At 43.9% G+C, this 24,207-nt stretch overlaps 1 protein-coding gene across 1 annotated transcript in view; it reads right to left on the bottom strand.

Moving 5' to 3' along the window:
* Positions 1-10,830: 10,830 nt before the first annotated feature.
* The window catches only part of LOC144763859 (calpain-2 catalytic subunit-like), a 238,017-nt gene continuing 224,640 nt past the window's right edge, over positions 10,831-24,207 (bottom strand). Inside the window, exons 19-21 of the mRNA XM_078649841.1 lie at positions 13,149-13,265; positions 12,249-12,307; positions 10,831-11,005 (exon numbers count right to left, since the gene is read on the bottom strand). Coding sequence (XP_078505967.1) covers positions 10,982-11,005; positions 12,249-12,307; positions 13,149-13,265 — 200 coding nt within the window. The 3' untranslated portion in view covers positions 10,831-10,981. The remainder of the gene's footprint in view (positions 11,006-12,248; positions 12,308-13,148; positions 13,266-24,207) is intronic.

Genomic DNA, 24,207 nt, shown 5'->3' with positions numbered 1-24,207 from the left:
TATCTTGTTTTTTCCCCTTCAATTGGTTACCTGTCAAAATCTTCCTTGTCAACCCAATCTCCGCTCCCATCCAATTTCTACGTTTTCATCCATTATCTCCTAGTTTGTCCTCTGATAGGAAATTGTTATGACAATGTGGCCGAGTCCATTTCTGCACCTTTTCTTACAAGGAAACCTTCTAAGACTTTGCTCCAGCAAACTCCCTGTAAGAACACTTCGATCTCCAATTGATACAACTGGGATTTTGTATTACCAAGCCCCTATCATCGCGATATCCCACCATAGCAAATTCTCACAGTGCCAGTGCCCCAACTAGCATCAGGCATGCGAGGACCTCCTATGTTGTAGTTCTTCAGTATTGTTCATCCTAAATAGTCTGTGGTTCAGTTTTCAGTAGGTCTGGCCTCCAGCAGTGGCATTGAAGGGTATTAAGAGGGCCTGCGTATGTGTTTGAATATATTTATTGGGGTTTTGATTCCATACTTATTTATCAATAAAGGACAGTCATGTTCAGAGGTATGATGAGTCATAATCTACAAAGCAAGTTAAAGAGGGAAGTTAAATTCTGAAAGAAGAGGACAGCAAGAGGAGAAGAGAAAAAAGAAACGATAGATTATTGATTTTATACAAGGTTGGGTGTGTAGGCACACGGGCAAAGGTCAGCGATGAATTCAGAAATCTGATGACATGATTGTGCCTGCAATCACAATGAAACAGAGAGCACATCTGGCAGCCAGCATTGTAATCAAGATGCAAGGAATGGCCTCCTGATATCACAGAACAGATGTAATCATTCAGTTAGAAGTAGCCCATACCGGCCTCCAATGTTGTTGCATACTCTGGTGCTGCCAGAGGATATGCAGCGAGTCCCCTTCCACCGGTCTACATCACCAACAATGTGGCATTATAGATATTTTTGGTCTGTGTATTTGTAGGAGCTCCAAGGTTAGTCTTGCAATATTTTGGTACTGCTGCCCTGAAGGTGGGCCTCCCTCAGACTTTTATTATATGTTAACATTAGTTGAAAACAATCCTCATTAGAGTATGACTTATTCCCCTCTGTTATTCATGCCCAAGGAGTTGTTTAATTGACAACGAAGAGAGTTACATTAATATGAGCTCGTACAATCTGTTTTTTTTAAAGTCTCGCCTGGGCAGCGCTTGCTCCGTCTCTTTGAGACATGCTATATTCAGATATGTACTTTGAGCTCCGCTCACTTTCCACCAATCTTTTCAATTGGCTCCTGTTACTGTCCTTTGTAAATGGTGGCTTTTGATTAGTCAATAGGCTTAGAACCGCCTTTACTCTGGTTGTAACCTCCTATTTAGACTGCATGTGTTGTTTCTCTGTATGTTGCTATTACAGTTTCTGCAATCCAACCTGCGGTTTAACTGCATGGTAACACTGCACAAAACCCATCTTTAAAATTGGTGGCGTGCCTTTCTTTTCTTCCGCACAGGTCACCAAGCTCTATTTTTTAATATATATATATTTTAAGTCATGCGGAACACCGCCCTTAATCTTGAAGGATGGCGGCCACATGGCTTGCGCCTCTATTTTTTCTTCATTAATTTTTTTTTTAAAAGTGTGGCACGCCTCCTTATCACCAACATGGGGGCCTTGCTTTTCTTCTGGGCGGCTTGCCAAACTCAATTTTTTCAATACTGTAATTTTTTATAAAATAGCGCAGCACACCACCTTTAATGTTAAACAATGGCAGCAGCGTGGCTTGCACAACTTTATTTTCTTAACATTCAAACTTTTTTTGTAACCTGCGCGGAATTCCTCCTAATCACCAACCTTCCAATGTTAGAACCTAATTCGGATGTCAACGATCTTACCTCCCAATGCCTCTCCAGCCTTGCAGTCGAAATTGATAATGTTGCTCCACTTCAAAGGAAAAATAAAAGGCCTATTCCTTCTTCTCCATGGTTCAATAAATCCCTTTATGCAGAAAGGAAGAACTTGAGACTCCTGGAGAATGTAATGTATGTATACTTGTAAAGCGCACTGTTACCTCGTTACGTGGTGTCCTGGCACTGTATACCGCTGGGGAACCCGTCCTGGCTTTCCCTGTGAGAGGGCACCCCAAGGTGAAGCCAGGCATCCCCGGCGTTGCTGGGGCCGTTGTGGAGATTAAGCAAGCTATTGCCCAGAGTTGCAGAGTGGGACCCATGGTTAGCGCAGGCACCTAAGCGAGAATTATCGAGTCCGCGGACATTTGACCCAAGACTCTGCAACGTCGGGAATTGAACCCTGGTCCCGGGTCGACCTCTGCTTCAGGGTCTGCCGCTTCTAACCGGTGAGCCACACTTCTCCACTGTGGAGACAATGGAGACAATCACCATCCACCACTAATCTCTATTCTGCGCTCAGCAAGATCAAAATACCACAAACACATCTTCCGGGAAAAAGCGTCACACTTCATAATCCTCCTTGACTCGGCCAGAAACAGACCCAAAAATCTATTTGACCTCATCAAGAATACAAATGTCTCTCCCTTAACCTTCAAGCCGGACGATCCTCCAAAGAAAGCAGCAGAATTTGCTATTTTCTTGGATGAAAAAGTGAAATCACTGCTTGATCAGGTTATTCACCTGACCCCCGTAGAGGAGCGCAAATCCTTAGTCACTTGGCAGAAGTTTGACGTCATCTCTGAAGATGCCGTCCTCAAATGCATTCTTGAAACAAAAACCTCTAACCATTCTTCCGACCCCATCCCTAGTGACATTGCCATTGACTTCTACACCCACACTCCTATTTGGACCAGTCTGGTTAACCTCTTCCTCAGCCAAGGGTCCGTTCCTGTTGCCCTTAAAACAGGACAGGTTAGCCCACTTCATAAAAAACCCTCCGCTGATGCAAATGACCTCAACAACTTCCGCCCCATCACCAACCTCCCTTTTCTTGCAAAACTCACAGAAAGATGAGTAGCGAAACAACTTTCCCTACATATCATGGATAACAATCTTCTCGACGAATTCCAATCTGGTTTCATGCAAGACTGCAGCACTGAAATAGCCATGCTGCAATTGATAGACGATGCCCTACATGTACCTGACTTGGGGGAGTCTTGTCTTCTGATTCTTCTAGTCCTTTCTGCAGCCTTTGACACAGTTAATCACAACACTCTCCTAAACACTTTAAAACAGAGCATGAGCGTGGAAGGCAAAGTGATTAAATGGTTTGCTTCTTTCCTTTCGGACAGATCTCAAGTGATTATAATAGTGAACAGCCTTTCATCTTCAATGGCGGTAGGTCAAGGCGTCCCTCAAGAATCTATACTCCACCCACTTTGTTCAATCTTTATTTGGAACCATTGGGAAATCTCTTAAGGAAATCTGGGATACTTTACCACCTCTATGCTGATGACACCCAAATCTACCTTACGGTGTCTTCCTCACACAACATCTCAATCCGCAACTCTACTCTCAACTCTATTCAAAACTGGATGTTAGCTCATCAACTCATTCAGAATCCTTCCAAAACTGAATTCCTCCTCCTCTCTACCTTACTCTCTCTCCTCCTCCTGTTCGATCTTGGATGAATAAACTAAACTTACTGAACAACAAACCTATTGTTGTCCACAGCGCTAAATCCCTTGGTGTAATATTTGAAAAAAGGCTCTATCTACACTCCCACATCAATTCCATTGCAAAGAATGCATGTTACCAACTGTGCCTTCTCTGGGGGATTCAACGTTTCTTCCCGGAGCAAGACCTAAAAACCTTGGTCCAATCTCTGGTTCTCTCTAGATTGGACTTTTGCAATTCTCTGCTTGCTGGTCTCCCCAAATCCCACATTTCCCCTCTCAAATCCATACTCCATTCAGCGGCTCATTTTGTCTTTGGGGACAAAAGAAGTGACCACATCACACCAATACTGTTTTCTCTTCGATGGCTTCCCATCGAAGCAAGATCAATCTGCAAGACTGCCTGTGTCACCCTCAAAGCCTTGAACACTTCCTCCCCTCGGTACCTGGCAAATAAAATTAAAATCTCTGGAGGCTCTAGACCTTCACGTAATACGGAAAAATTACTGCTTGAGCCCCCCCACCTTCAAAAGGGAAAGATCGATGACTCAATCCTTCTCAGGCAATACGGTCAGAATCTCGAACTCGCTTCCTCCACCACTCTGTACTACCACCTCTACCCAGACTTTCAAAACTGACCTCAAATATCTTCTCTTCCAAAGAAACTTCCAGAATTAATACATCCCTTTTTACATCCCTCAAGGGAGTGCTTACAATGTTGTAAATATTTAATCTATACCTGTACGATCCTAATCCTATTGATTTTTGTGAGACTGCCACCTATTGTTATTTTACTTTTTCATCTATCTCGTTTGTATCTGTAACGTGTAAGTATGTACATTTCCTCATGTAAAATACTTGGTTCTATTGTGAAGCGCTCCGACACCTTTGGGTAGAGTCCTCGCAATATAAAATTGCATTAAATAAAAATGCCAGCTACGCTAGCTCAAGCGGCTGATGGGAGCCTTTTGTCACATTACATCTTTTTTACAACTTCAAAATCACGAAAAGGAGCATTTGAAAAATGGAAGCAATTTCCAACATACTCCAGAAGCCCATCAGCAAAGGGAACAACTTCAATATTCCCTTTAGTGTTTCAATGTCAGTCTGTCTTTTCATCGTGATGGACTCATCTGTTGGGGTTTCTTAAAGGGGAAGGGTAGCATGCTTACTGTACAAGGAGCCACTGCTCCCCCTCCCGCAACACACCATGCTCCTCACCATAAAACAACCCTCAATGTCACCGTCCCTGTCCTGCCCCCTATGCAAACTTAAATATGCACAGGCACTTATATACAGTGTTCCTTCCCCCACTATGCTGCTCGATTTTTTTGGGGGATGTTTTTTTAGTGGGCCAGCTCTGCCCATCTGTTGACTCCTTGCTATGGTCGCATTGCAAATGCTTGTTTCTATGCCGCTAGAACACATCTTTCATTGAGACTCTGTGGTGGCACACTAGAAGGAACCATAATTATTTCTCCCCAGGTACATTAAAAAATATATTTTGTTGTTTCTAAGTAGATTTTTTGTGATGGCGCTATGAGCCCTGAAGGCCAATGGTACTTTACTGGGACGCAGATTGTGTAAGAGTCTGGTTCGGCTTTATGCTGAGAAAAATTAGACTTGGGCATGGGCATTTTGGAACGCACGCAACACTGAACATAATGTAAACAACCACGCGCATGCGAGTTAAAGACATTTATTTATTTATTTATTGATAAACGTTAGAGGGGACTGCTGAGAGGTTCGATTGGCAAGTCATGAACCAGGCAAACTAGGCCATTGGCACAGCCGTGTTTACAAATTGTGGGGAAACTATGAGCTTCACCTACCCAGTGTTCTTAATGGGACTTACCCAGGATAAATATGAAGCATTCGCAATGGCAGCATGGTAAGCACTGCTCGGCTTCAGAGAGTTGCCACAGGCCCATGTGAAACCAAGACCCCTGAGCACTGAATTCTTTCAAAGATATCAGACAGAATGAAGCCAATAAAATGAGACAAGACGATGTAACAAATGGCCAGAGTAAGCAAAGCAAGAGGCCTGTTGTGGCCACAGATGATGGTGGTCCCAGCAAACACTAGAGGGGCGTGCCTTTGAGCCACCATCGGATTGTTCACGCACTGACCCCAGGACCGTGCTTCGCAAAACGAAGGAGACAAGTACAAAAATAAATCTAAAAGGAGGGACAGGAGTAAGGCCAACAATCCTAAGTGAGCTAAACAGAGGCCATTTAAACATTCACTAGGTATCCTGTACAATGACAATGGATATATATAATATATTCTGTACCTGATGTGCCAGGGTTGCAATACTTCCTTTCTCATTGTGCATAGCCCCTCCATTCTTCTAGTTTGTTTTACCATCCACATGTTGCCCCTCTTTTCAGCAGCTGGTCCTCCCATATCTAGTGCATTTTATCATCACTGGTTAAACCCTGCATCCTCTTCAGTCATGTCATTGAATCTGCATTTCACAGTGTCTGCCAGGCTTTAATTCAGCATCGAAAGACAAGGACGAGGGCAAAACAACAACAGCAGATGAGATACAATTCAGTCTTTATTTTGTCATACCTGCTCAGTTACTCTTTAAAATAGCATACGTTGGGAAGACATCTTGGTGCTTCGTGAAGCCCCTGGCTGGCACATCGAGCAGGGCATACTCTCCAACATTTTGCTCAGATTTTCATCATATAATTTCGATGCTAACTGACCTTACTTTTTGGTTTACAAAATTCTTGTATATTTCCTTATGCTCGGTGTGCATGGTGGCTGCAGTGAACCGAACAAGATCACTGCAAACCATTTTCCACTTCAGACTTATTATTTTTGCTGGCAGGGTGCATGCAGAAGCATTGAGGCGGAGAGGTTTGACAGCTTAAATCTGCAGTGCCACTATGGGTGCAGTCTTTTTTAAGGCTTTGTGGAAGGGAAGGGTGCTCTACAGTTTGCATAGTAGTTCTTTGAGGAGGTTCCAAGAATGAGAAGGGGCTTGCAGCCTTGACTTGCGCGGATCACGTTGCCCCGAGATGATTGAGGTCTTTGACGTTGTTTCCGCTGAGGCTGGGCCGGGCACTCCACAATGTCACCAGTTCCAGAAGGAATAATTCCTGCTGCAAGAGAGGAGCATCAGAGTCGTGGAGGGTCTAGTCCAGATTCAGGTTCCCTGCTGGGTCGTAGCCATACGAAGGCGTAAGTGTGGTTCCACCCAACTTCTTCACCGTGTACCAGGAACTCGTGCCATGCCTTGGCTCCTCGAGGTGTTTCTAGACCGCTGTAGGTGCTGTTACAAAGACTTTGCACCTAAGAGTGTTGAAGGCTGCAAGCGAGTAGGTCTCCCGCCTCACCACCATGTATAGTGCCCAATATGTCGTCTCACAACGAGGCCATGTACAGATCGGAGGCCAGAGCGGACATCAAAGACATTATCTATGTTCAGAAGAGCTTACGGGCTAGAAACCACAGTTATAGTCCTACATTTAGAGACGGACCAAAGATTGGCGATGGACCCAGTGCTTAACTTGGTCTCTGTAGTGGTCAAAGTGTTGCTCCTGTAAACATCTAAAATATCTGTAAAGAAGTCCCTTATTTGTTAAAATAATATGAAGTGTCAAACAAATATTTTCATTTTGAACTAAATCTAGCTCGGTTATTCAAGTAGATGAACAAAGACATAATACTAGCAGGGAAGAAAACAGATGTTAACAGCAGTTGATGGCAAATTCACTCCAGTTTCACCCACAGAGGAGTTCTCTGGCAGTGGGCTGTGAACTGAAGCCAACAGATGTTACATGAAACTCCTCGTAACTGAAGGTAAATTCATACTCAGTCCTCTTTCTGATCAACAACACAGTGGGCTGAGCTAATCGGGGTTGGTTGCCTGAGTGAGACAGAAAAGCCATGTGTGGATTAGTCCTTGAGCAACACATAGTGATGTACGAAGTGCGGGCTCTTTGGGATTTTTGTGTGCTGATACTCAGGGCCATATTTATGACCCAGTCTGCTTCGCTCTTGCACCACCCAATGTGGTCCAACAGCGACGCAAACCTGAAGTCATAATTTTGAAGCCATGTAAAGCCACCTTGCGTGGCTTTGAATGGCTTTAACCCCTTGAATGCTCATGAGGAGGTCAGCTCGTCATGAGCAACGGCGCTCCAGTGCTCATGACGAGCTAAGCTCGTCATGACCGCGCCCGTTACTTGGAACGCTCGCATGCTAGGCTGATTCCCCTGCAGTGCTGAGCGTTCCATTGGAACGGGTGTGGCCATGACGAGCTCAGCTCGTCATGAGCACCGGAGCGCCGTAGCTCATGATGAGCTGACCTCGTCATGAGCACCGGGGCGCTGTACGCGCCCCCTGCCCCCCAGCACAGCGGGGGAAACAGCCCCGCACGGAAGGGGTTAAAATCTGGAGTAATGCAGCTCTAATCACTGTATTGAATTACTCTACGCAAGGGAGGTGTTACTTGGGCTTTGAGGTGGGTGTTTCCACGCAGCTGAGATGGTTTTTGACACATTTCAAGATTTACCAAACCAGGTAAACCTGGAAAAGCACCAAAAAGATACACCTCCCCAAGAGAGGCATAATGAGGATAACATTTTTTCCTATATATGTGCTGCCTTCTGAGAGGAAAAAGCCTCTGCACAATAACAATTCTGCCTAAAACACAGGCACCCTTGCACCATGGAGCAAAAGTGCCTGCATTGGCACTAGGCTGCCGAAACGTCGCCAAAACGGACTTTTCTAAACAGTGCTACAAATTGACCATTGTGTGTAATTATTGTGGATATTGTTTGGCAGAGCTTGCTTTACTTTAGATTTTGAGTGCAAGCCACCATTGCTCCAAAGTTATTGCCTGATAATTTGTTTTACACCACTAACTCGTTTTCTTCCCTCACTTCCTTCCTAATGTTGGGTACAGGATTGTGCCCTGTTGTAATTGTTTGTGGGTCCATTCTTGTTTCTATTTAAACATTGACTTAAATAAAATTCCTTGTCTGGCTGGGCATTGGAAATGTATATAGTACTCAAAGTCTATATGAATTCTTCCAAAAATCCCTTGTTTGCTCAGGACCATTGTTCTCTGAAATAATATTTGATACCCGCGGTCCTCTGCCACCTATCGGGTTCCCTTGTTTGTAAATTGTAGCCAAAAAGTCGCTAGCATAAGGGAAAAGGACATCAATGCACCGTATTGGCTAAATACGGCACATTCTTGCCCTTTCCCTGTGACACGGTGCAACAAGAGGACTCGCTGCACTGCCCCACAACTATCATAACTATGGCCCTCAGTGTTCTGTGTCGATCCTATCACAATGCTAATTATGCTACAAAGCTCCCCCGCCCCCATTTCTCCAGTTTGTTCTTTGGACTGTAAAGGAGGCTATTCCTGACATATTGGGGAGTTTGTTGAACCGAGTTTTCACAGTCTTGAGGCTTGAACATCGTTTTTTATTTCCAAAATACCTTGAAAATGGCCCCAGAGTGTCAGATTTAGACTTCAAATTGAGGAATAAGATAAATGGCCATATAAGGATTCGCCTGAAATTGCGCAAGTATTTTACATGAAGAGAGAGGATTGTCACGTGCATAAGTCGTTTTATATTCTTTGTTTTCTCCCACAATAACGTCTTCTCCAACTCTTTTCTTAGTGTCAGAAGAAAGACACTAAAAGAAGTTTCTCAAGTTTGTAGATTGATATTCCCAGATCCACTTTGAAGTTTCAAGCTCAACTCAACTTATGTCAGCAAGAAAACTGGCAATTAGGTAGCAGGTGATAGGGGTTCATCTGGAAGGAGACTATGGCAGCAGGGTACATCAGCACATGCCTTCATGCAAGGGTGGAACATGGCGGCAGAAAGTAGACACATTGAGAACGCTTGGGGATGCAGGGAAGGGTCTTAAGCTGGCCAGGTTGCTGCAACTGCCTCAGGAATAGCTGCATGCTAAGGGATTTCTTACAAAAGGGCTTTTAGCTCCTTTGGGTGTGACTACTAACTAGTTTTACGAGTAACTTAAAAAGGGAATGGAGTTTGTAGAAAGAGAATAGCCTCCATATGATAGCTTTGTTTCTTTTTCTGACAAGTGAACTTGAATTATTTCCAGTTGAAAGTTGTCAAACCTCCCCACCAAAAAAACAATAGGACAAAAGTATGCTACAGGACCTGCTGACACTTTCCATTCAGGCTCAATGGACCTGTAAGGTTTCTTAAGGCGGATAAAGGTAAAAAATGAAAAATACAACACAAAATCCAATAAATCAGCTGAAACACACTCCTATTGCGTGACAAGTTGGCATCAAAGTTGGAGACATAGTGTGAGACAAATAAAAGATGTGGTTCAGTTTTCTAGTTATAGCTACAGAACTACATCTGGGAGCGTCTTCGTGTTCCTTTTCAGCACCAAGGGCGTCACTTAAGATGCGGAGGGTGGCCCGCCAGCCCAACAGAGACCCTGAGTGCTGCTACCCAAACAGAGGGCCATTCGCTATACACAGGAAGGCAGGGATATCAGTTCTTCAGTGCATCCGTCAGCAGGGTTGATTAATTAAAGGCATAGTGGAAGGCTAAGTGTGCCATATTTCAGGGCCCTGCTGTACATGCAGAAAATTCACTGCATGTAACGGACATTTAAGGTTTCCCTGCCTGCCTTTTGAAAAATAGCAGACCCTAGCAAAAAATCCAGTGGTGATGAAATAGGGTGAGGTGGCACCATTGTGACCTGGCAACCAGGCTGCCTGGTCCACAGAGTTCAATGTATGAATGCCAGGGCCCAAGGTATTGCTCAGGAGGTCACTGCCGATTGCACTACCAATGACGGGACCTGGCATTGTACCACATGCCAGTATTAATGCTTCATACTAGCACACTCATGATTGTGACAGTTCCAGGCCACCCAAAGCTTTAAGAATGACCTAGAGGCACTAGAATTATTTTTAAATGTGTATTTAATTGTTAAACTGTGTGTGCCGCTCAAGAAATAGACAGACGGTGCTACCATGTGGCAGACTGTCATAAGTGCGGTGTTAATAAATAGGTTCCAATAATCCGCACCGGCAAACGCCAGCAAAACTTCACAAATTAAGCACTGCTGCTCCGCAATTGACCATAAATGAAGCAGGCTGGAACCTCCCTCGATTCAGTGTAGTTACAGTCTCGTGGGAGAGTCATGAACTATGAACCTTAAATGTATGCCATGTAGACACGGTTTTACAGATTTTATTGCTTGACCAATTTTCCTTTTTTTCTTAAACTGACCACTAACTCACTAATATAGAAGGGTGCCATAAAAATAGCCCTAGTTTATAAAGGACGGTATAAAACCTAAACATTCCATATACACATATTTAAACATATATATTTTCTCTATTTTTTGTAGAATAAAAATCTTTGACTCCATGAGATAAACAAGTCTTCAGCCGAGGTTGCCGCTCTTCTTTTGCTTCCACCTTACATGATGGTCAATGTCAACCACTGCAGGAAAAAAAGAAAGGGGAAATATTTAGGTTAAAAACCACACGTATGTACTTCATTTAACTTCACTCACTCTCTTGCCATCTCAGAATCTGTGGCGAATCCCTAGCGTATGACTCTGGATTCAGGAATACCTGGTGCTCTCACATAGGCAGGGCCACACACTGCCTCTTTAGCCATGGTGCCATGGTTTGCTAGAAGAGTGACTTTGTGTGTGCAGACATTGTGATTGGCTGGTTCCTAGGTACTACACCTTCAATAGGCGTGAAAACTACCGCAGACTATCCCTAGATTCACTGGCACCTGCAGATAGGGAAAAGACACTAAACTGTTTAAACACGGTCAATGGCGGAAACGTCTATACCGGCGTCTTGAAGAGAAGAGCGATAACGTGAATAACTTTACGAACAGGTTAGTTATTTGATGACCGTAATGTCTTGTCATTTAAGAACTCTCTCGCTACGAAGAGAACCGGGCGCTTGTATATTAATGTTAGCCTTGTCGTTTTTCCACTTACAGCGATAATCTCGTCAAACTACAGCTACCATGACATGTAAGATGACGATACTTTTCCCCCCCCACCCTTACTACTTGTCAAAACACACGGGCATTTCAATCTTTATTAAGGTGTAACCCCTAATTTGCACTGATCACTATTATGACCTACCAATAGGCAAATCACCTATAGTTGAGACTTTGACCAAATTCATTGACAGAGTGTTTTATTTTGGCTGTACTTCTGTTTTACTTTTTAGTGTCTTCTCCCTGATGAAGGGCACATGATATGGCCCGAAATGCATTGGATTTGCTTTAAAGACATTGTCACAAGTTGAATAAGATAAGACATGATTGATTATCGGATCATAAACAGGAAATGAAAACGTTTCAAGATAAAATTGTTTGAAGAATTAAAACAATTATATTGAAAACGCATAACATGCAGTGGAACCTCTGCTTTGTATGAGGAATGAATGTGTGCACATAAGGATGGAACCAATGACCCATTGATTTCACACTTGACCTTTGTTTCAACAGACGCCGTAGGACACTCGACGTCACTTATGTTGCACCAACAAATTTGAGAAGTACATTAAATCGTCTAAACTTGCTGTGCACCTGCCCTACCTTGACTAATCAGAGAAAAGCCTCTAAACCCAGGAAGAGTAGCCGGCCACCCGAAAGCTCCCTATGAAGGTTTGGGCGTAAAGTTTGATAAACTCAAGAACATGGCATTCAAACTTACATTGACGAAATCCAACGGAATAGTCCCACTTTTATCCACGTCCAGTTTCTTGAACACTTCTGTAAAAAGAAAAAAGCCAGTGAGCAAATATCAAATGCTTCTTTGCCAGACCACCATTTGGAAAATGATCTTCTATTTTTACATAATGGTCCTTTACGTTTAGGTTATGGTTGGAGATCACCAGAGTGCAAGACTAGTGCAAATCATTTAAACACAAAAATGGTTTGACATTTGAAACATGTTTTATTTCAAGATTATTTTTTTTTTTACTGTATATGCATCCACATGATCAAGTGGCACATATACAGGGGATTCTAGTGAAGTACAGGACAAGAAAATACTGCTTGGTGATGGCAATTTTGTTTTCGTAATTTGTCAAGCACCATAATCCCGTGTTTATGCGCATCTCTGTAAGATAGTTTATAGATCTGTTTTCTCCAATGTATATCCAGTTAACAACTGTGTTGTCTGAGCTTTCAGAATGTACATTGCTTCCATTACTTACCGGCAATTGCATTACTCCATGTCCTACTTCGTTAATCCCCATTACGGCTCTCCCGCCATTCCTGTTGTCAGGCCACTGTGTCTATGGCAGTTTGGTACATACAGGAGTCGTGGAGGGAGTGGGGCCTTTTAATATTGGTACGGGGTGTGTCTTCGAGGCACAGGGGCCTCATTATGTAATGGAGAAAAGTGGGAGGGATGAGGAGGTAATGCCTTTTTAGTGTATACACACATTTAGGTGACCTTACAATTGTGACACATTTTGGTCTTGAACAGTGATCAAATGTCTGAAACAACTGTTCTGCTCATAAAAATCATACATTTTATAAAATAAAATCATAAACAAATGTTACTTACAAGAAGAATTATAAATCTGACGTGACAAATCCTACTTACTGAACATAAATTCGAGTCGAATGAGGCATCGAACAAAATTATCAAAGTCGATGTTAAGATCGTCATCTGCAAATCGTGCAATAACAAGTTGGTGCATGGCGCGATTTAATTTAAACCCTGTGGAGTAAAAACAGAATACATGGATTACACAGTATTATGGTAGACCTTAACAAACACCAGAGGTGAATAGACACTACTTGTGTTTCTAGGTTTCGCCTGGCGTTCACTGCGCAGCAGAGTTGCGCAGGCGAAATCTTATGTTTTTCAGTAAGGGGCTTTCACCCGACTCTCTCTTCCATTGGCTAGCTCCATAAATGGAGGCTAGCCATTGGATGAGAGATCTGTCAGTAATTCTCGGAGCAGATTTGTGGGCGTTCCAGTGATTTTTTCTCGCTCTGCCCCTTTTTTCTGTCATGAAGTTGTGGGCGTTTACTTTTTTTTTTTTTACACCGATGTTTTTCTTCATTGTTAACCTCGTCCCTGTCCCGCGTGGTTGTATCCTGACCACCTTCCCGCTGTCCGTCCCTTCTCCCGCAGTCCTTGTCTTTGCCCCCTCGCAGATCACTACAGTCGCCGCTTGGGCAAGAGGTGCTTTTAACATAACCGTGCAGGAAAGGGAATGTTCCTTATGTGTGGAGGTTAATGTCGCTTGTTTTGTAGGTCATGGGGCGTTTCACACCGTAGGAACCGCGGTGCTGCCCTGTATTAGTGCACGAACAAGGAATACAGGGCCAACTTTTATTGCTCACATTTTGGAGAATAGGATTTTACGGAAAAAAGCTTGTAGATTTCAGCAATCATTACGGTGTAAACTCGCCTAACAATGTCTCACCCCATGCGTTCCATAAACCAGATGTTTAAGGTTCGAAACACAGTGGGAATGGGAAAAGGGGCAGGACTGCGGCGGAGCCGGGGCTCGGCTGGGACGGTCTTTGCATGAAACTGTTAAAGTTGCAATAGGCTAGCAGAAAAAACTTCAAACTGATGGGAAAGTAGTTTGTTTGTAAATTGCTTAAATGTTCTTCTGGGGGAAGAATCACCGGATATTGGCAAAACACTTTCATAAGTAGAGTAATTTTGCTACTACTACCAACGTATTCATTCCACGTCCCGTAACCTAGCCCACGGGTGACAAAAGGTTAATGCAGAATATGCAGTCTGAGCTGCATCCTTAGTCAGGCTTTCAAGCCGAGCAATCTTGGCGGCCATGTTTGAGTGCAAAATGTTCAATGGGAATGCCCACTAAGACTCAAAAGGTTGACAGAAATTTTTTCTTCTTCAAGTCTATAAAGACTACAGCAACGTTTTTCTACAGTAAAATATCACACAGTGAATATTTTAATAGTTTATTGCACATAGCTGTGACTAGGTTACTTAATTAAAAATAATTCCAATGAATTATTTGCCGATATGGTTAATTTTTTGTAACATGCATTTCTTGGAATATATTGTTAGACCCTCGCAGAATATTTGCCAGCTTCTTCCGTTAACGTACTCCGTGGAAATACATTTGGCCGACAACTGGCAGAAGTGCGCATGCTCTCCTGCTGGACCATCAGGGGGCGGCTACCGGCGTGGGCGTGGCCAAGCAAGGGGCAGGGCTTGGGATGAAGTTGGCCGGGGCTGCTGCAGAAGTTGTGGACGGAGGCTGAGGGAACGGGTGCTGGGGGAAGGAAGATGGCTTTTCGCAGGAGGACAAAAAGTTACCCACTCTTCAGCCAGGAGTTCTTCATCCACAACCACGCAGACATCTGCTTCTGCCTCCTGGTCTGCGTGCTCATTGCGCTGATGTTCGAGGTGAGCAATTTGGCTGCTTGTCCGCGGGACGGGTACCGGGGGAAGGATTTTCCAGTGGGAGTCATATCTCCCGACAGGGACCGTATCCACTTGGTTGTCAAGTGGGCCGATTGTAGTGTTTCTCTCGCATCTTTTCTTAGATTTTTAGCCAGACGTTGGTAGGGAGCCTAACTTGTATTATGAGCACTGAAACGTCTATTCCAGACTGAAAACGCCCCTTGCCTAAAAACCAGGATTGGCTGACTGTGGCATCCATGACCTTTGACAATTTAGCATGACTGTAGTCACCAGCATTGTGTAACTACAAGCTGGGGGGCTGTGTACTCAAAAGAGAAGATGTATAACTAGATCTGTCTGGATTAGTATACCCAGGATATGTAGTAGTGTCTAAGAAGGGTAGCTGTTACCCGTCACTGTGGATTAGGGGCTTCAGCCATCAGTCATGCACTTTATTCCATTGCAGGGGTCATACCCACTGTCCGGGGAGTAAGTAAGTCAGCTAATAAGTATTGATATATATATTAAAATTGCTTTTATTTGGGGAGAATCCCCCTAAAAGCCATTTACAAAAAAACAAAAATATGTATATTTTCTTTTTAAAATGAGGGACATACCCCATTTTATAACTGAGATATAGTTAAAACATTTCTCCTCATCAATGTTCCATCACTTATCCCATCATTGAACCCTAAAACCCTTACTAGCCCACACTCCTACCCGCATGAACCCTAAAAAATCGTGTACTGCCTCTTACCCTACCTAGCCCTAAAAACCTGTTACAACCCCTTCCCCAACCCATTTTTGAAACCTAAAAACTCATATCTTTTGGGTGACAGAAGTAATTTTATGTGTGTGTGTATAGATATAGATGGATAGCTAATTCTGGGTGGTTCCCACGTTATTGGTGGAGAGCAGCTCCTTTATTTGGAACACTTTACAACACTGGCACTACAGATCCGTTTTCCTCAAATTTGTTTTTTTTCTAGCAGAGTTATTTTTTTAATTGAACTATTTTATTACTTTTTTTTACAACATACAAGACCAACAATTGCTTTAATCTGCCCAATTCCACAAGCAAAACTTCCCATTATGATAATACGTTCCCAGGTCCAATTCTGGTTATCATTCCCATTTCTAGCAGAGTTTTAAACATAGTGTCATACATGCTGAACTGAAAAATGACAAACTCTCTTGCCATTCCAGGTACAATATTACAGTTTTGGATTGATTAAGCTTCAGAGCAATGGAACAATCTACAACACTCCTGACACTCCAAATCTTCTCACCTTCAAATGTCTGTTTTTTAAACCCTTCCGAGGGCAGCTACCCCCCCCCCCCCAATGCTGTGAACAGCCTTTGGCTGTGTGCAGTAGGGGGGGGGGTTGGCCCTGCACCCAATCCACCACGAGTGGCCAAGCTCCCGCTGCACACTGCTTAAGGCTGTGCACAGCAAGGTTAAGCTGCCCACAGCCGGGTTGGAGCAGGGCCTGACCCAAGGGAAGGTCCTGCACCTAACCCCCCTGCATTTGAAAGTACCAAAAATGTTCTGTCTGGTACTTACCTGTGTGGGAATCTTTGCTTGCTAAAGGCACAGCATGTTAGAGGCTGCATGGTTAAAATAACATTCTGGTAATATCCCCTGGCATTGGCTATATACTCTAAAGCTGGACTGTAACCACAGCAGAGGTTAGGAGCATGTTCATGTTCAGCCGCAGGGAAAATGGCCACCAATATTTTTATGTTCAGCATCAGGACCCTAATATAGTATTGTAGTAGCAACTAGCAAGACTCCATGTTTACTGACAGGAGTGACAATCACTGGAAGAGGCACTATCCAGCATGGAAGGCATATCAACATAAGCAATATCAACCCTAAAGTACACTGTCTCCCCTCTCCAGCCTCCCTGTCACCCACACGTCACTGCTCACCTTTGACCTCTCCTTCAATACCTACAAAGCCCTCACTCGTCATACCTTCTGTCACTCACACTGAACCCCTCCTTCTCACCCATAACTACCTTAACCCTGCCCTCTCCCCACACCCGGCAGCTCCCCCTCCCTCACCGGCACACATGGACACTTCTTGAATTGGAAGACCCCCCCTTCCAGTCTGGAGCCGGGGGCGAACCCCCTACCACTCTCTCCTCTCACACTCCCTTGCCCCACCGGCATAAGTTAACACTTCATGGAAGTCCCTGTGGACTCTCACTCCCGAACCTTTCACCCCTCCAGCCTGGAGCCAGGGGTGAACCCCCCCCCTCCCAGCTCCCCCCTCAGACTCCCTTGCCCCATCGGCATAAGTTGACACTTCATGGAAGTGCCTGTGCCCTTCTCTGTGTGGATAGCTTTTTTTGTAGGTGGCTCTATGTGTGGGTGGCTCTGGCTGTGTGAGGGTGGCTCTGTGTAGGTGGTTCTGTGTGAGTGAGGGTGGCACTGTGTAGGTGGCCCTGTGTGTGTGGGTGGCTCTATGTGAATGACTGTGTGGGTGGCTCTGTGTGTGTGTGTGTGTGTGTGTCTCTGTGTGTGGCTCTGTCTGTGTGTGTGTGCATGCGGCTCTGTGTGTGTGTGTGCATATGCAATAGGTCTCGCATTTGTGAGAGATTAAGCTATTGGCATTGTAAATGACAATGCCATTTATTTATCTGTTTTCAAAACCAACACAAATACAAAATTTGTCATTTACAATGCCAATAGCTCTAACTTTTACAAAGGCGAGACCGTTGCATTGTAAATGATTGTTGTTTTATGTTTCAAGTAAGAGGAAAGGTTATTATATTTACTAATCCCAGTTATCCGTCATGAAACTCGTCATTGATAACTAGGACAATGGAACACTCCCACTCAAATACAGGATACCGGCGCAATTAAGCAAGATACCATATTCCAATTCAAGAGAGCATTCTTTTAAAGTGCCTTTTAGCAGCCTATGTTTCTACGGTTTCGATTGTTTTTTAAATTTGAAAATAAGACCATGATAATACAAAATGCACGACATGTAAACTAAGCTGCTGGGAACCCTTGTTACAAAATCGTTCTAAAGGGAAAGAGGGAAGTAAATGAGCAAAACTGAGTCATAAGCAGCAATTTTTTGAAACTGAGAAGAGACACTGTGCCTTCAAGGGCGACTGAAGCACAACTATTCAATTGTGCTCTGCGCGAGCGATTGCTTAATTTCGGTTGGCATTGTGATGTGGCTATCGGAGGGCATTGTGATGTGGCTATCGGAGGGCATTGTGATGTGGATATCGGAGGGCATTGTGATGTGGATATCGGAGGGGACGGTAGGTTGTTTTGGATGCCATTGAAGTGTCCCATGAAGGAGAGCTAGGAAGTAAGTAAATACATTTCCCTTCCCCGTCATGGAATCTCCATGGTTAGCCAGACACTGTGATTTCTATGGTTCATCCCTATAAAAGACCAACAAGAAACATCAGAATGTTCATGTTATCAAAGACATTCTGAATAAATTGAAGTGAAATAAGGTGGCTTAACTCACTTGACCCTCAGCTCTTGAATTGTATTCCGGACACTAAAGACTTTCCTGTGAATGGATCTCAGGTTTACTCCTTGTGAATACTGATACACCGGGACCGATCCACCAGGAAAAAGACTGTATCGACATGGCTAAACATGTATACAAATGCCCATAATTGACAAACAGCTGTTTGGACTCTCTGAAATCCTTAGTTTGGCTCTTATAAAAATGCAAGGCTCATCTAATATCTATTGTGTGTAATCTTCTGTCTGCTTGCGAGACAGTATTTTGGAGAAACAGAGGCATGGTTGTGGACAGAAGACTATAAATGCCCAAGACCAGTCAGTGTAAGAAGGTTGGATAAGTCCTCTTGGCTGTTCTAGTCTATGGAACACCATACAGGGCCGCTGCAAATATATAAAGCCTGATTCTTTGCTCTCCTTGCTTGGTGTAGTTGTTGTTAAAGGGGTGAAAGAAAGCCATTTTCTTACAATAGCCATGCTCAAGTCTGGCTGTGAGTACACCTGGGGAACACAGGGTATGTAGTAGATCCTATTTTCACATGAAATGCGGCGTTGCAACTCTAGCGGACGCTGGTGTAGGAAACTTCTCCGATCACAGGCTCGGTGAGACTGTAGACTAATGGCAGAAAATGCTTGGATACAGCTTGGTGTTGAATATTAGAGGCCTTGGACATTGGGGATACCATGGGCATGTTGAGCTTTCTTGAACCGAATGTTAGGACAATGTGAAATATGTTGAAGTGTACAACAGAAGATGCTTAACAGGGAGGTAATCCTTTAGGGCTCATGCCGCAGGAATTTTAGGCGAGTAAGAGCCCCACCACCCCTTTTCAGTCCGGTGATGTTTCTCTGTCTGGAGTATTGTAACGAACTGTCAAATAATTCTTATACAATCTCCTTGGCTTTCAATAGTGTTTCATAGAGTACTCACTTCTTGTATCATGCCATCTTTAAGAGTATGGTGATGTCTTGGAGATTGGGGTGTTGTCTCGCACACCCAATCTACTAGATTTAGGAGCCATTGACTTGCATCTTGCAGTCTGTGCCTTTCTTGGAATTGTAGGGTTTGTCCTGGCTGGTAGACGAGGGCTCAGACTGACAGTGAATGGAGCCGTTTTAGGAAAAGAAAGGAATATTCTGATTCTGAAGAATAAAACTGTCTCGGCGTCTTTGGTCTTGCCAATGTTGAATGTTTCGATGTTGACTGAGGTCTTCATTGAATGGGAAGTCGTCTTTGGCACTGCGCACGGTCTTAAGAGTGAATGGCATGAATGATGATGGCGTCTAGTTACGGACCTACCCATTTAGGGATTCTTGGACAGAACATAGTCACTTACAGTGGAAGAAGCATCAAAGACATTTTAAGACATGAGCAGATTGACTATATGCCCAGGGCCTCCACTTTCCAAGAGGCCTCTGGAAGACAGAACTTTATCTCCACCTCATTTATGTGCATCTCTGGATCTCAAATCTCAACATAAAATTCAATACTGTTTGGAATCACATGACTTAAATTACAAAAGTGGGTAATAAAATTCAAAGTTTTTCCAAACAGGGGTCCCCAAAATATTTCTTGCCAGTGGCCCCCAAAATCTGTAGAATGACACGGAGGTGCACCCTCCCCTACCATTCTAAAATGATTTGACTAATTCCGCATTTTTGCATCTTCCTGCATCTCTCACATTCTGATTACATTTCAAGAGTGTGTATGTCTTAGACACAGACCACACACTTTTTTTTCTTCTTTCTTCCTGCAAAAGGAAGGGACAGATTACAAACCGCAAGGTATACCTGGGAGAAGTTGTGGTACAAAACACAAAAAAATTACAAATTCCTACCGGAAAGCCCTAGAAAAACACTGCTTTATTGAAAGACCATTAAGTATAAACCAAAAGAATGTCATTTGGCTGAGTTTCCTTGTTAGAAAAGTGAAAACAAAAATGGGGAAGAGCCTTGTGCCCATGAATCCTTATCACTAAAACATAACTGAAATATAAAAACTGCTGGCCATGATAGGTTATTGGGGCTATTGGCACCCTTAATGGGATAGTGTCAATTTCCAATTCCATAGAGTTGCAGCCTGACTGCTTCCATTTCCTTCATTTTATTGCCTTTTGTAAAATGTTTCATTAAAGCGGTTTGCCAGCAACTTAGTTGTACTCCAGTAAATTTATTTGTTTATACTTCTTTTTAGATTAAAGGAAAAAACCGCAAATTGCTATCAATGCAGCCTGCAGGCAAATTCCTTTAAAGTTTTCATATAACAGCAGGAAAATGCTACTTAACTTGTAAGCATCGGTTCACATTCTCTGCATACTCCTGCCATCTAGTGTTGGGCTTGGATGTTTGCAAATTGTTTTTCTTAAGAAATCTGTCAAGTCACAAGATATGCTGTGACTCCTGTGGCCCACAGTGTGCATGGGTACAGACTCCACCTTAGGTTGTTTTTCGCCTAGCGAGTAAGAACTTATGGAGGCGCACCACGCATATTGTGACCTGTTGACTGGGTAATAAAAGAAGAAATCTGTAATCCGCTCAAGCTTCCGGGGATGTGAATCTACAGCACTGCTCACTCTGAACAGATCCTTATAGAGTAACATTTTCCGTTCACAGCCATGTGGCTGTAGGAACACATGCTCTGCATGAACTATAAAGTAGAAGCCTCCATTGGCGGTGGCTAGCGAGTAGATTATGCAGATATCTGGAACAAAGTCCTTAAACCTGTCTGGCCAACCAGAGCCTTCTGACAGGCTAAGATGTCCACACAGTAGTACTTGGTAAAAGTGTGTGGTGTTAACCAAGTGGACCCTTTGCAAATGTCAGTTAGAGGTGTGTTGCCTAAGAAAGGCATAGTTCCCCTTAATTGATTAAATATGCCCCGGGAGGTACAGGTAAGACTCTTATGGCTTGTGGCAGCAAGCTTGGATGCAGTGGACTATCTTCCTATATGTGATTTGGAAATTGGATGACCCTTATAAAGTATCGCGAAGGCTACAAATAGTTGGTCAGAATTATGAAAGGGACTGTTTGTCAATGTAGGACACAAAATCTCTTTTAGCATCTGTAGAGCGCTCCATGCTACTAAATTGGGGTGCAGAAAGACGGCTGAGGGTTCTAAAGTGTGACCGAGGTGAAAAGGTGATGCCACCTTGGGGAGAAACGTATGATTGGTCTTGAGAGCCTGAGACCATTTGTGAACCTGAACGAGTGGTTTTTGGAAGATGAGTACTTGCAGTCTGCAAATGCATTTGAGAGAATTTATGATCACTAAAAAGGCTGCCTTCCACTAAAGGAACTGTAAGGGGCATCAGTGTAAAGGTTCAAAGGGTGAAAAATAAATATAACAACAGGGGAGAGGTGAGACAAAGTGGATCCGTTCTCCCTCTACAGCATTAATTAAACAAGAAGAATCCACATTTAGATGTTGTTGTGGCCCCTACAATGGTGGGGAGCACACTGTTCTTTAAATACCCCTCACACACCAAAAGGACCCTTGGTGTCATGCTTCATCATTGGGGTCTTCGCACCCCTCTACGGGATGCGGCGTGCTGCTAACCGGCAACTACCCGGGAGCACTTTTATATTTTGGCTATGTGTGGTGCGTGTGAGGTTTCAGTGTGTTTTTAAGTGAGTGGAAGGTTCTCAAAAAGGGACGATGTGGGTCTCTCCTGTTATGGCCAAATAGAGCCATTTTACGTCCAGGGGGACCACAAGGTCAAGCACCGGAGCCATTCTATGTACCAACATGACCCAGTAGCTTAGAATCACCGGCCATAGCCAAAGAATGTGGAAAGAGACGCCCTCCTGCCCACAGCCTCGCATTTGGGGGCCTTTAAGCTCTGGCACAATCATGTAATCTCCTTGTCAGACCCATAGGGATGACAACCAGCCACATTGTCATGTGGAAAGTTTGTAAAAGGATGTATTTGTTTAGAGCCAGAGGGCCTGGATGGGACTGAGGGTGCCATCATTTTTGGGAATGAGGAAGTAAAGAGTAGACGCACACCCTTTTCCTGATTATTTGGAGGAACTCTCTGTATTGCCCCTTTCTGGAGAAGCACTTGTGTCTCTTCCTCAAAAAGACAGAGATGGTATCTGGAGAAGAGGTGTCCGAAGTGAAAGGTGTCATGAGGGATGGTAGTCCCCCGCTTCCGGCGAACCAGATTGGGCGGTCAATCCTTTTCGGTTAAAGCCGCTGCCCTCTGGAATTCCCTCCCATTTACTCTCAGGGACACCAGAGACCTTGGCTGCTTTAAGAAGCTTCTTAAGACTCATCTTTTTAATGTAGCCTATTAAAGTTGTTATGTTCTGCTGTTCAGCTCTCGACTTCTCGGTGGTTATGCTTCGCGCCGGGATACTCACGAGTAACTGTGCGCGCAATAAATATCCATATAACATATAACATAACATTGTGAGAAGTGTAGGCAGTATCTGCAGTGAACTACCATTAAAACCCACTGGTCTGATTTGATTTCCTCCAAGTGAGAGAAAATTGTGTACTGTCCGCCCGACAGGTAATGTGTAATTAGGGGCTTGGGGGAATGTAGTTGGATGAGTCACTACTTAGAGGTGGAAGCTCCTTTACTGGAGCCACCTCAGCCCTTCCCTCTGTTTTGATTTGTTCTGTATTCTGTCCATCATTTGTGTGTCTTTTTCTTTCTCGCCCTAAGTGCGCCATGTATGCCTAGACGTGGGTCCCTTGCTCACTTTGCCTCTGGATTCAAGCTAGCCTGGCTGTTCAGGGGTGTTACCCAGAAACTGGTCCCAGGATGCTTGTTTCTGGTCCAGGGAAGACCTGGCTTGGCAGTTTGGGCTGGACTGTTCCCATGAGGCACAGGGTCAGGACTGATTTGCATATGGCTGAGTCTTAACTGGGGTGGCAAAGTGAGCTAAAGAACAATGGATTCAACCCAGATCTGTGACAGGGGGTGAGTGTCTGAAAAGTTTCAGCACTCCGTCCATCATCTTTGTGTTTGCTTCATAAAATGTGCAGCATTATGCAGCATAATTTGCCTTTGCTTTCTGCAAAATGTAGCCAATCCTGCAGCATAATTTGGCCTTCTCCCGTCGCATAATTCCAGTGGCCCTGTTTATAGTGTAGGAGGTCCCAACCTGTGGCAGAAAGCACTGTGAATATGTAAGTCATTGTTTTAAAATAGTATTTCACATAATCTAAACTAGGCTGCTGCTAAACGATGCACTGTTTGAGATAAAAACAAGTTCTTACAAAATATAGTTTTTAGTAATAAAACTAATACAGCCATTCTGGACTTGCCCAGAATTGAGTGAGTTTGGGAGGGGAGTGCACTACTAGCGGAGATGACAGAAAAGGAGGTACCAACAACACCGGGTCACTGCTTGTTGCATTGGTTCCCCCACACCTCCAAAAATAAAGTACATTCCAAGACTTGGGTTTAGTGTTGGCAAAGAGGGAAATCGCAGCGGGCCCTAATATACACAGGTGGAGGAAAGAATTCTTGAAATGGGCAGAATGCGAGGGGGCGGTCAGAGTGCGAACAGCGAAGAAGAATGACAGTGGAAAAACACTAGAGGCAGCAAGAGCATGAATGGTGCAGAAATCCACACTCCCCGTCATTGCAATCTTGAGCCAGGAAGAAACTGATGGGGAGGCAGAAACCACTCTCTTCTACGGCCATAGGAGTACTTCTATAACGTGGCAGGTGGAGGATTTTGGGCGTCCTTTGTAATCCGAGAACATGGGGAGACTACAATCAATAACACGCCTAGGAGTGGGGTGGGTAGG

The sequence above is a fragment of the Lissotriton helveticus genome, chromosome 6 (assembly GCF_964261635.1).
Source record: "Lissotriton helveticus chromosome 6, aLisHel1.1, whole genome shotgun sequence".
Lineage (NCBI taxonomy): Eukaryota > Metazoa > Chordata > Amphibia > Caudata > Salamandridae > Lissotriton > Lissotriton helveticus.
This window is presented reverse-complemented; position numbering and strand designations above follow the sequence as displayed.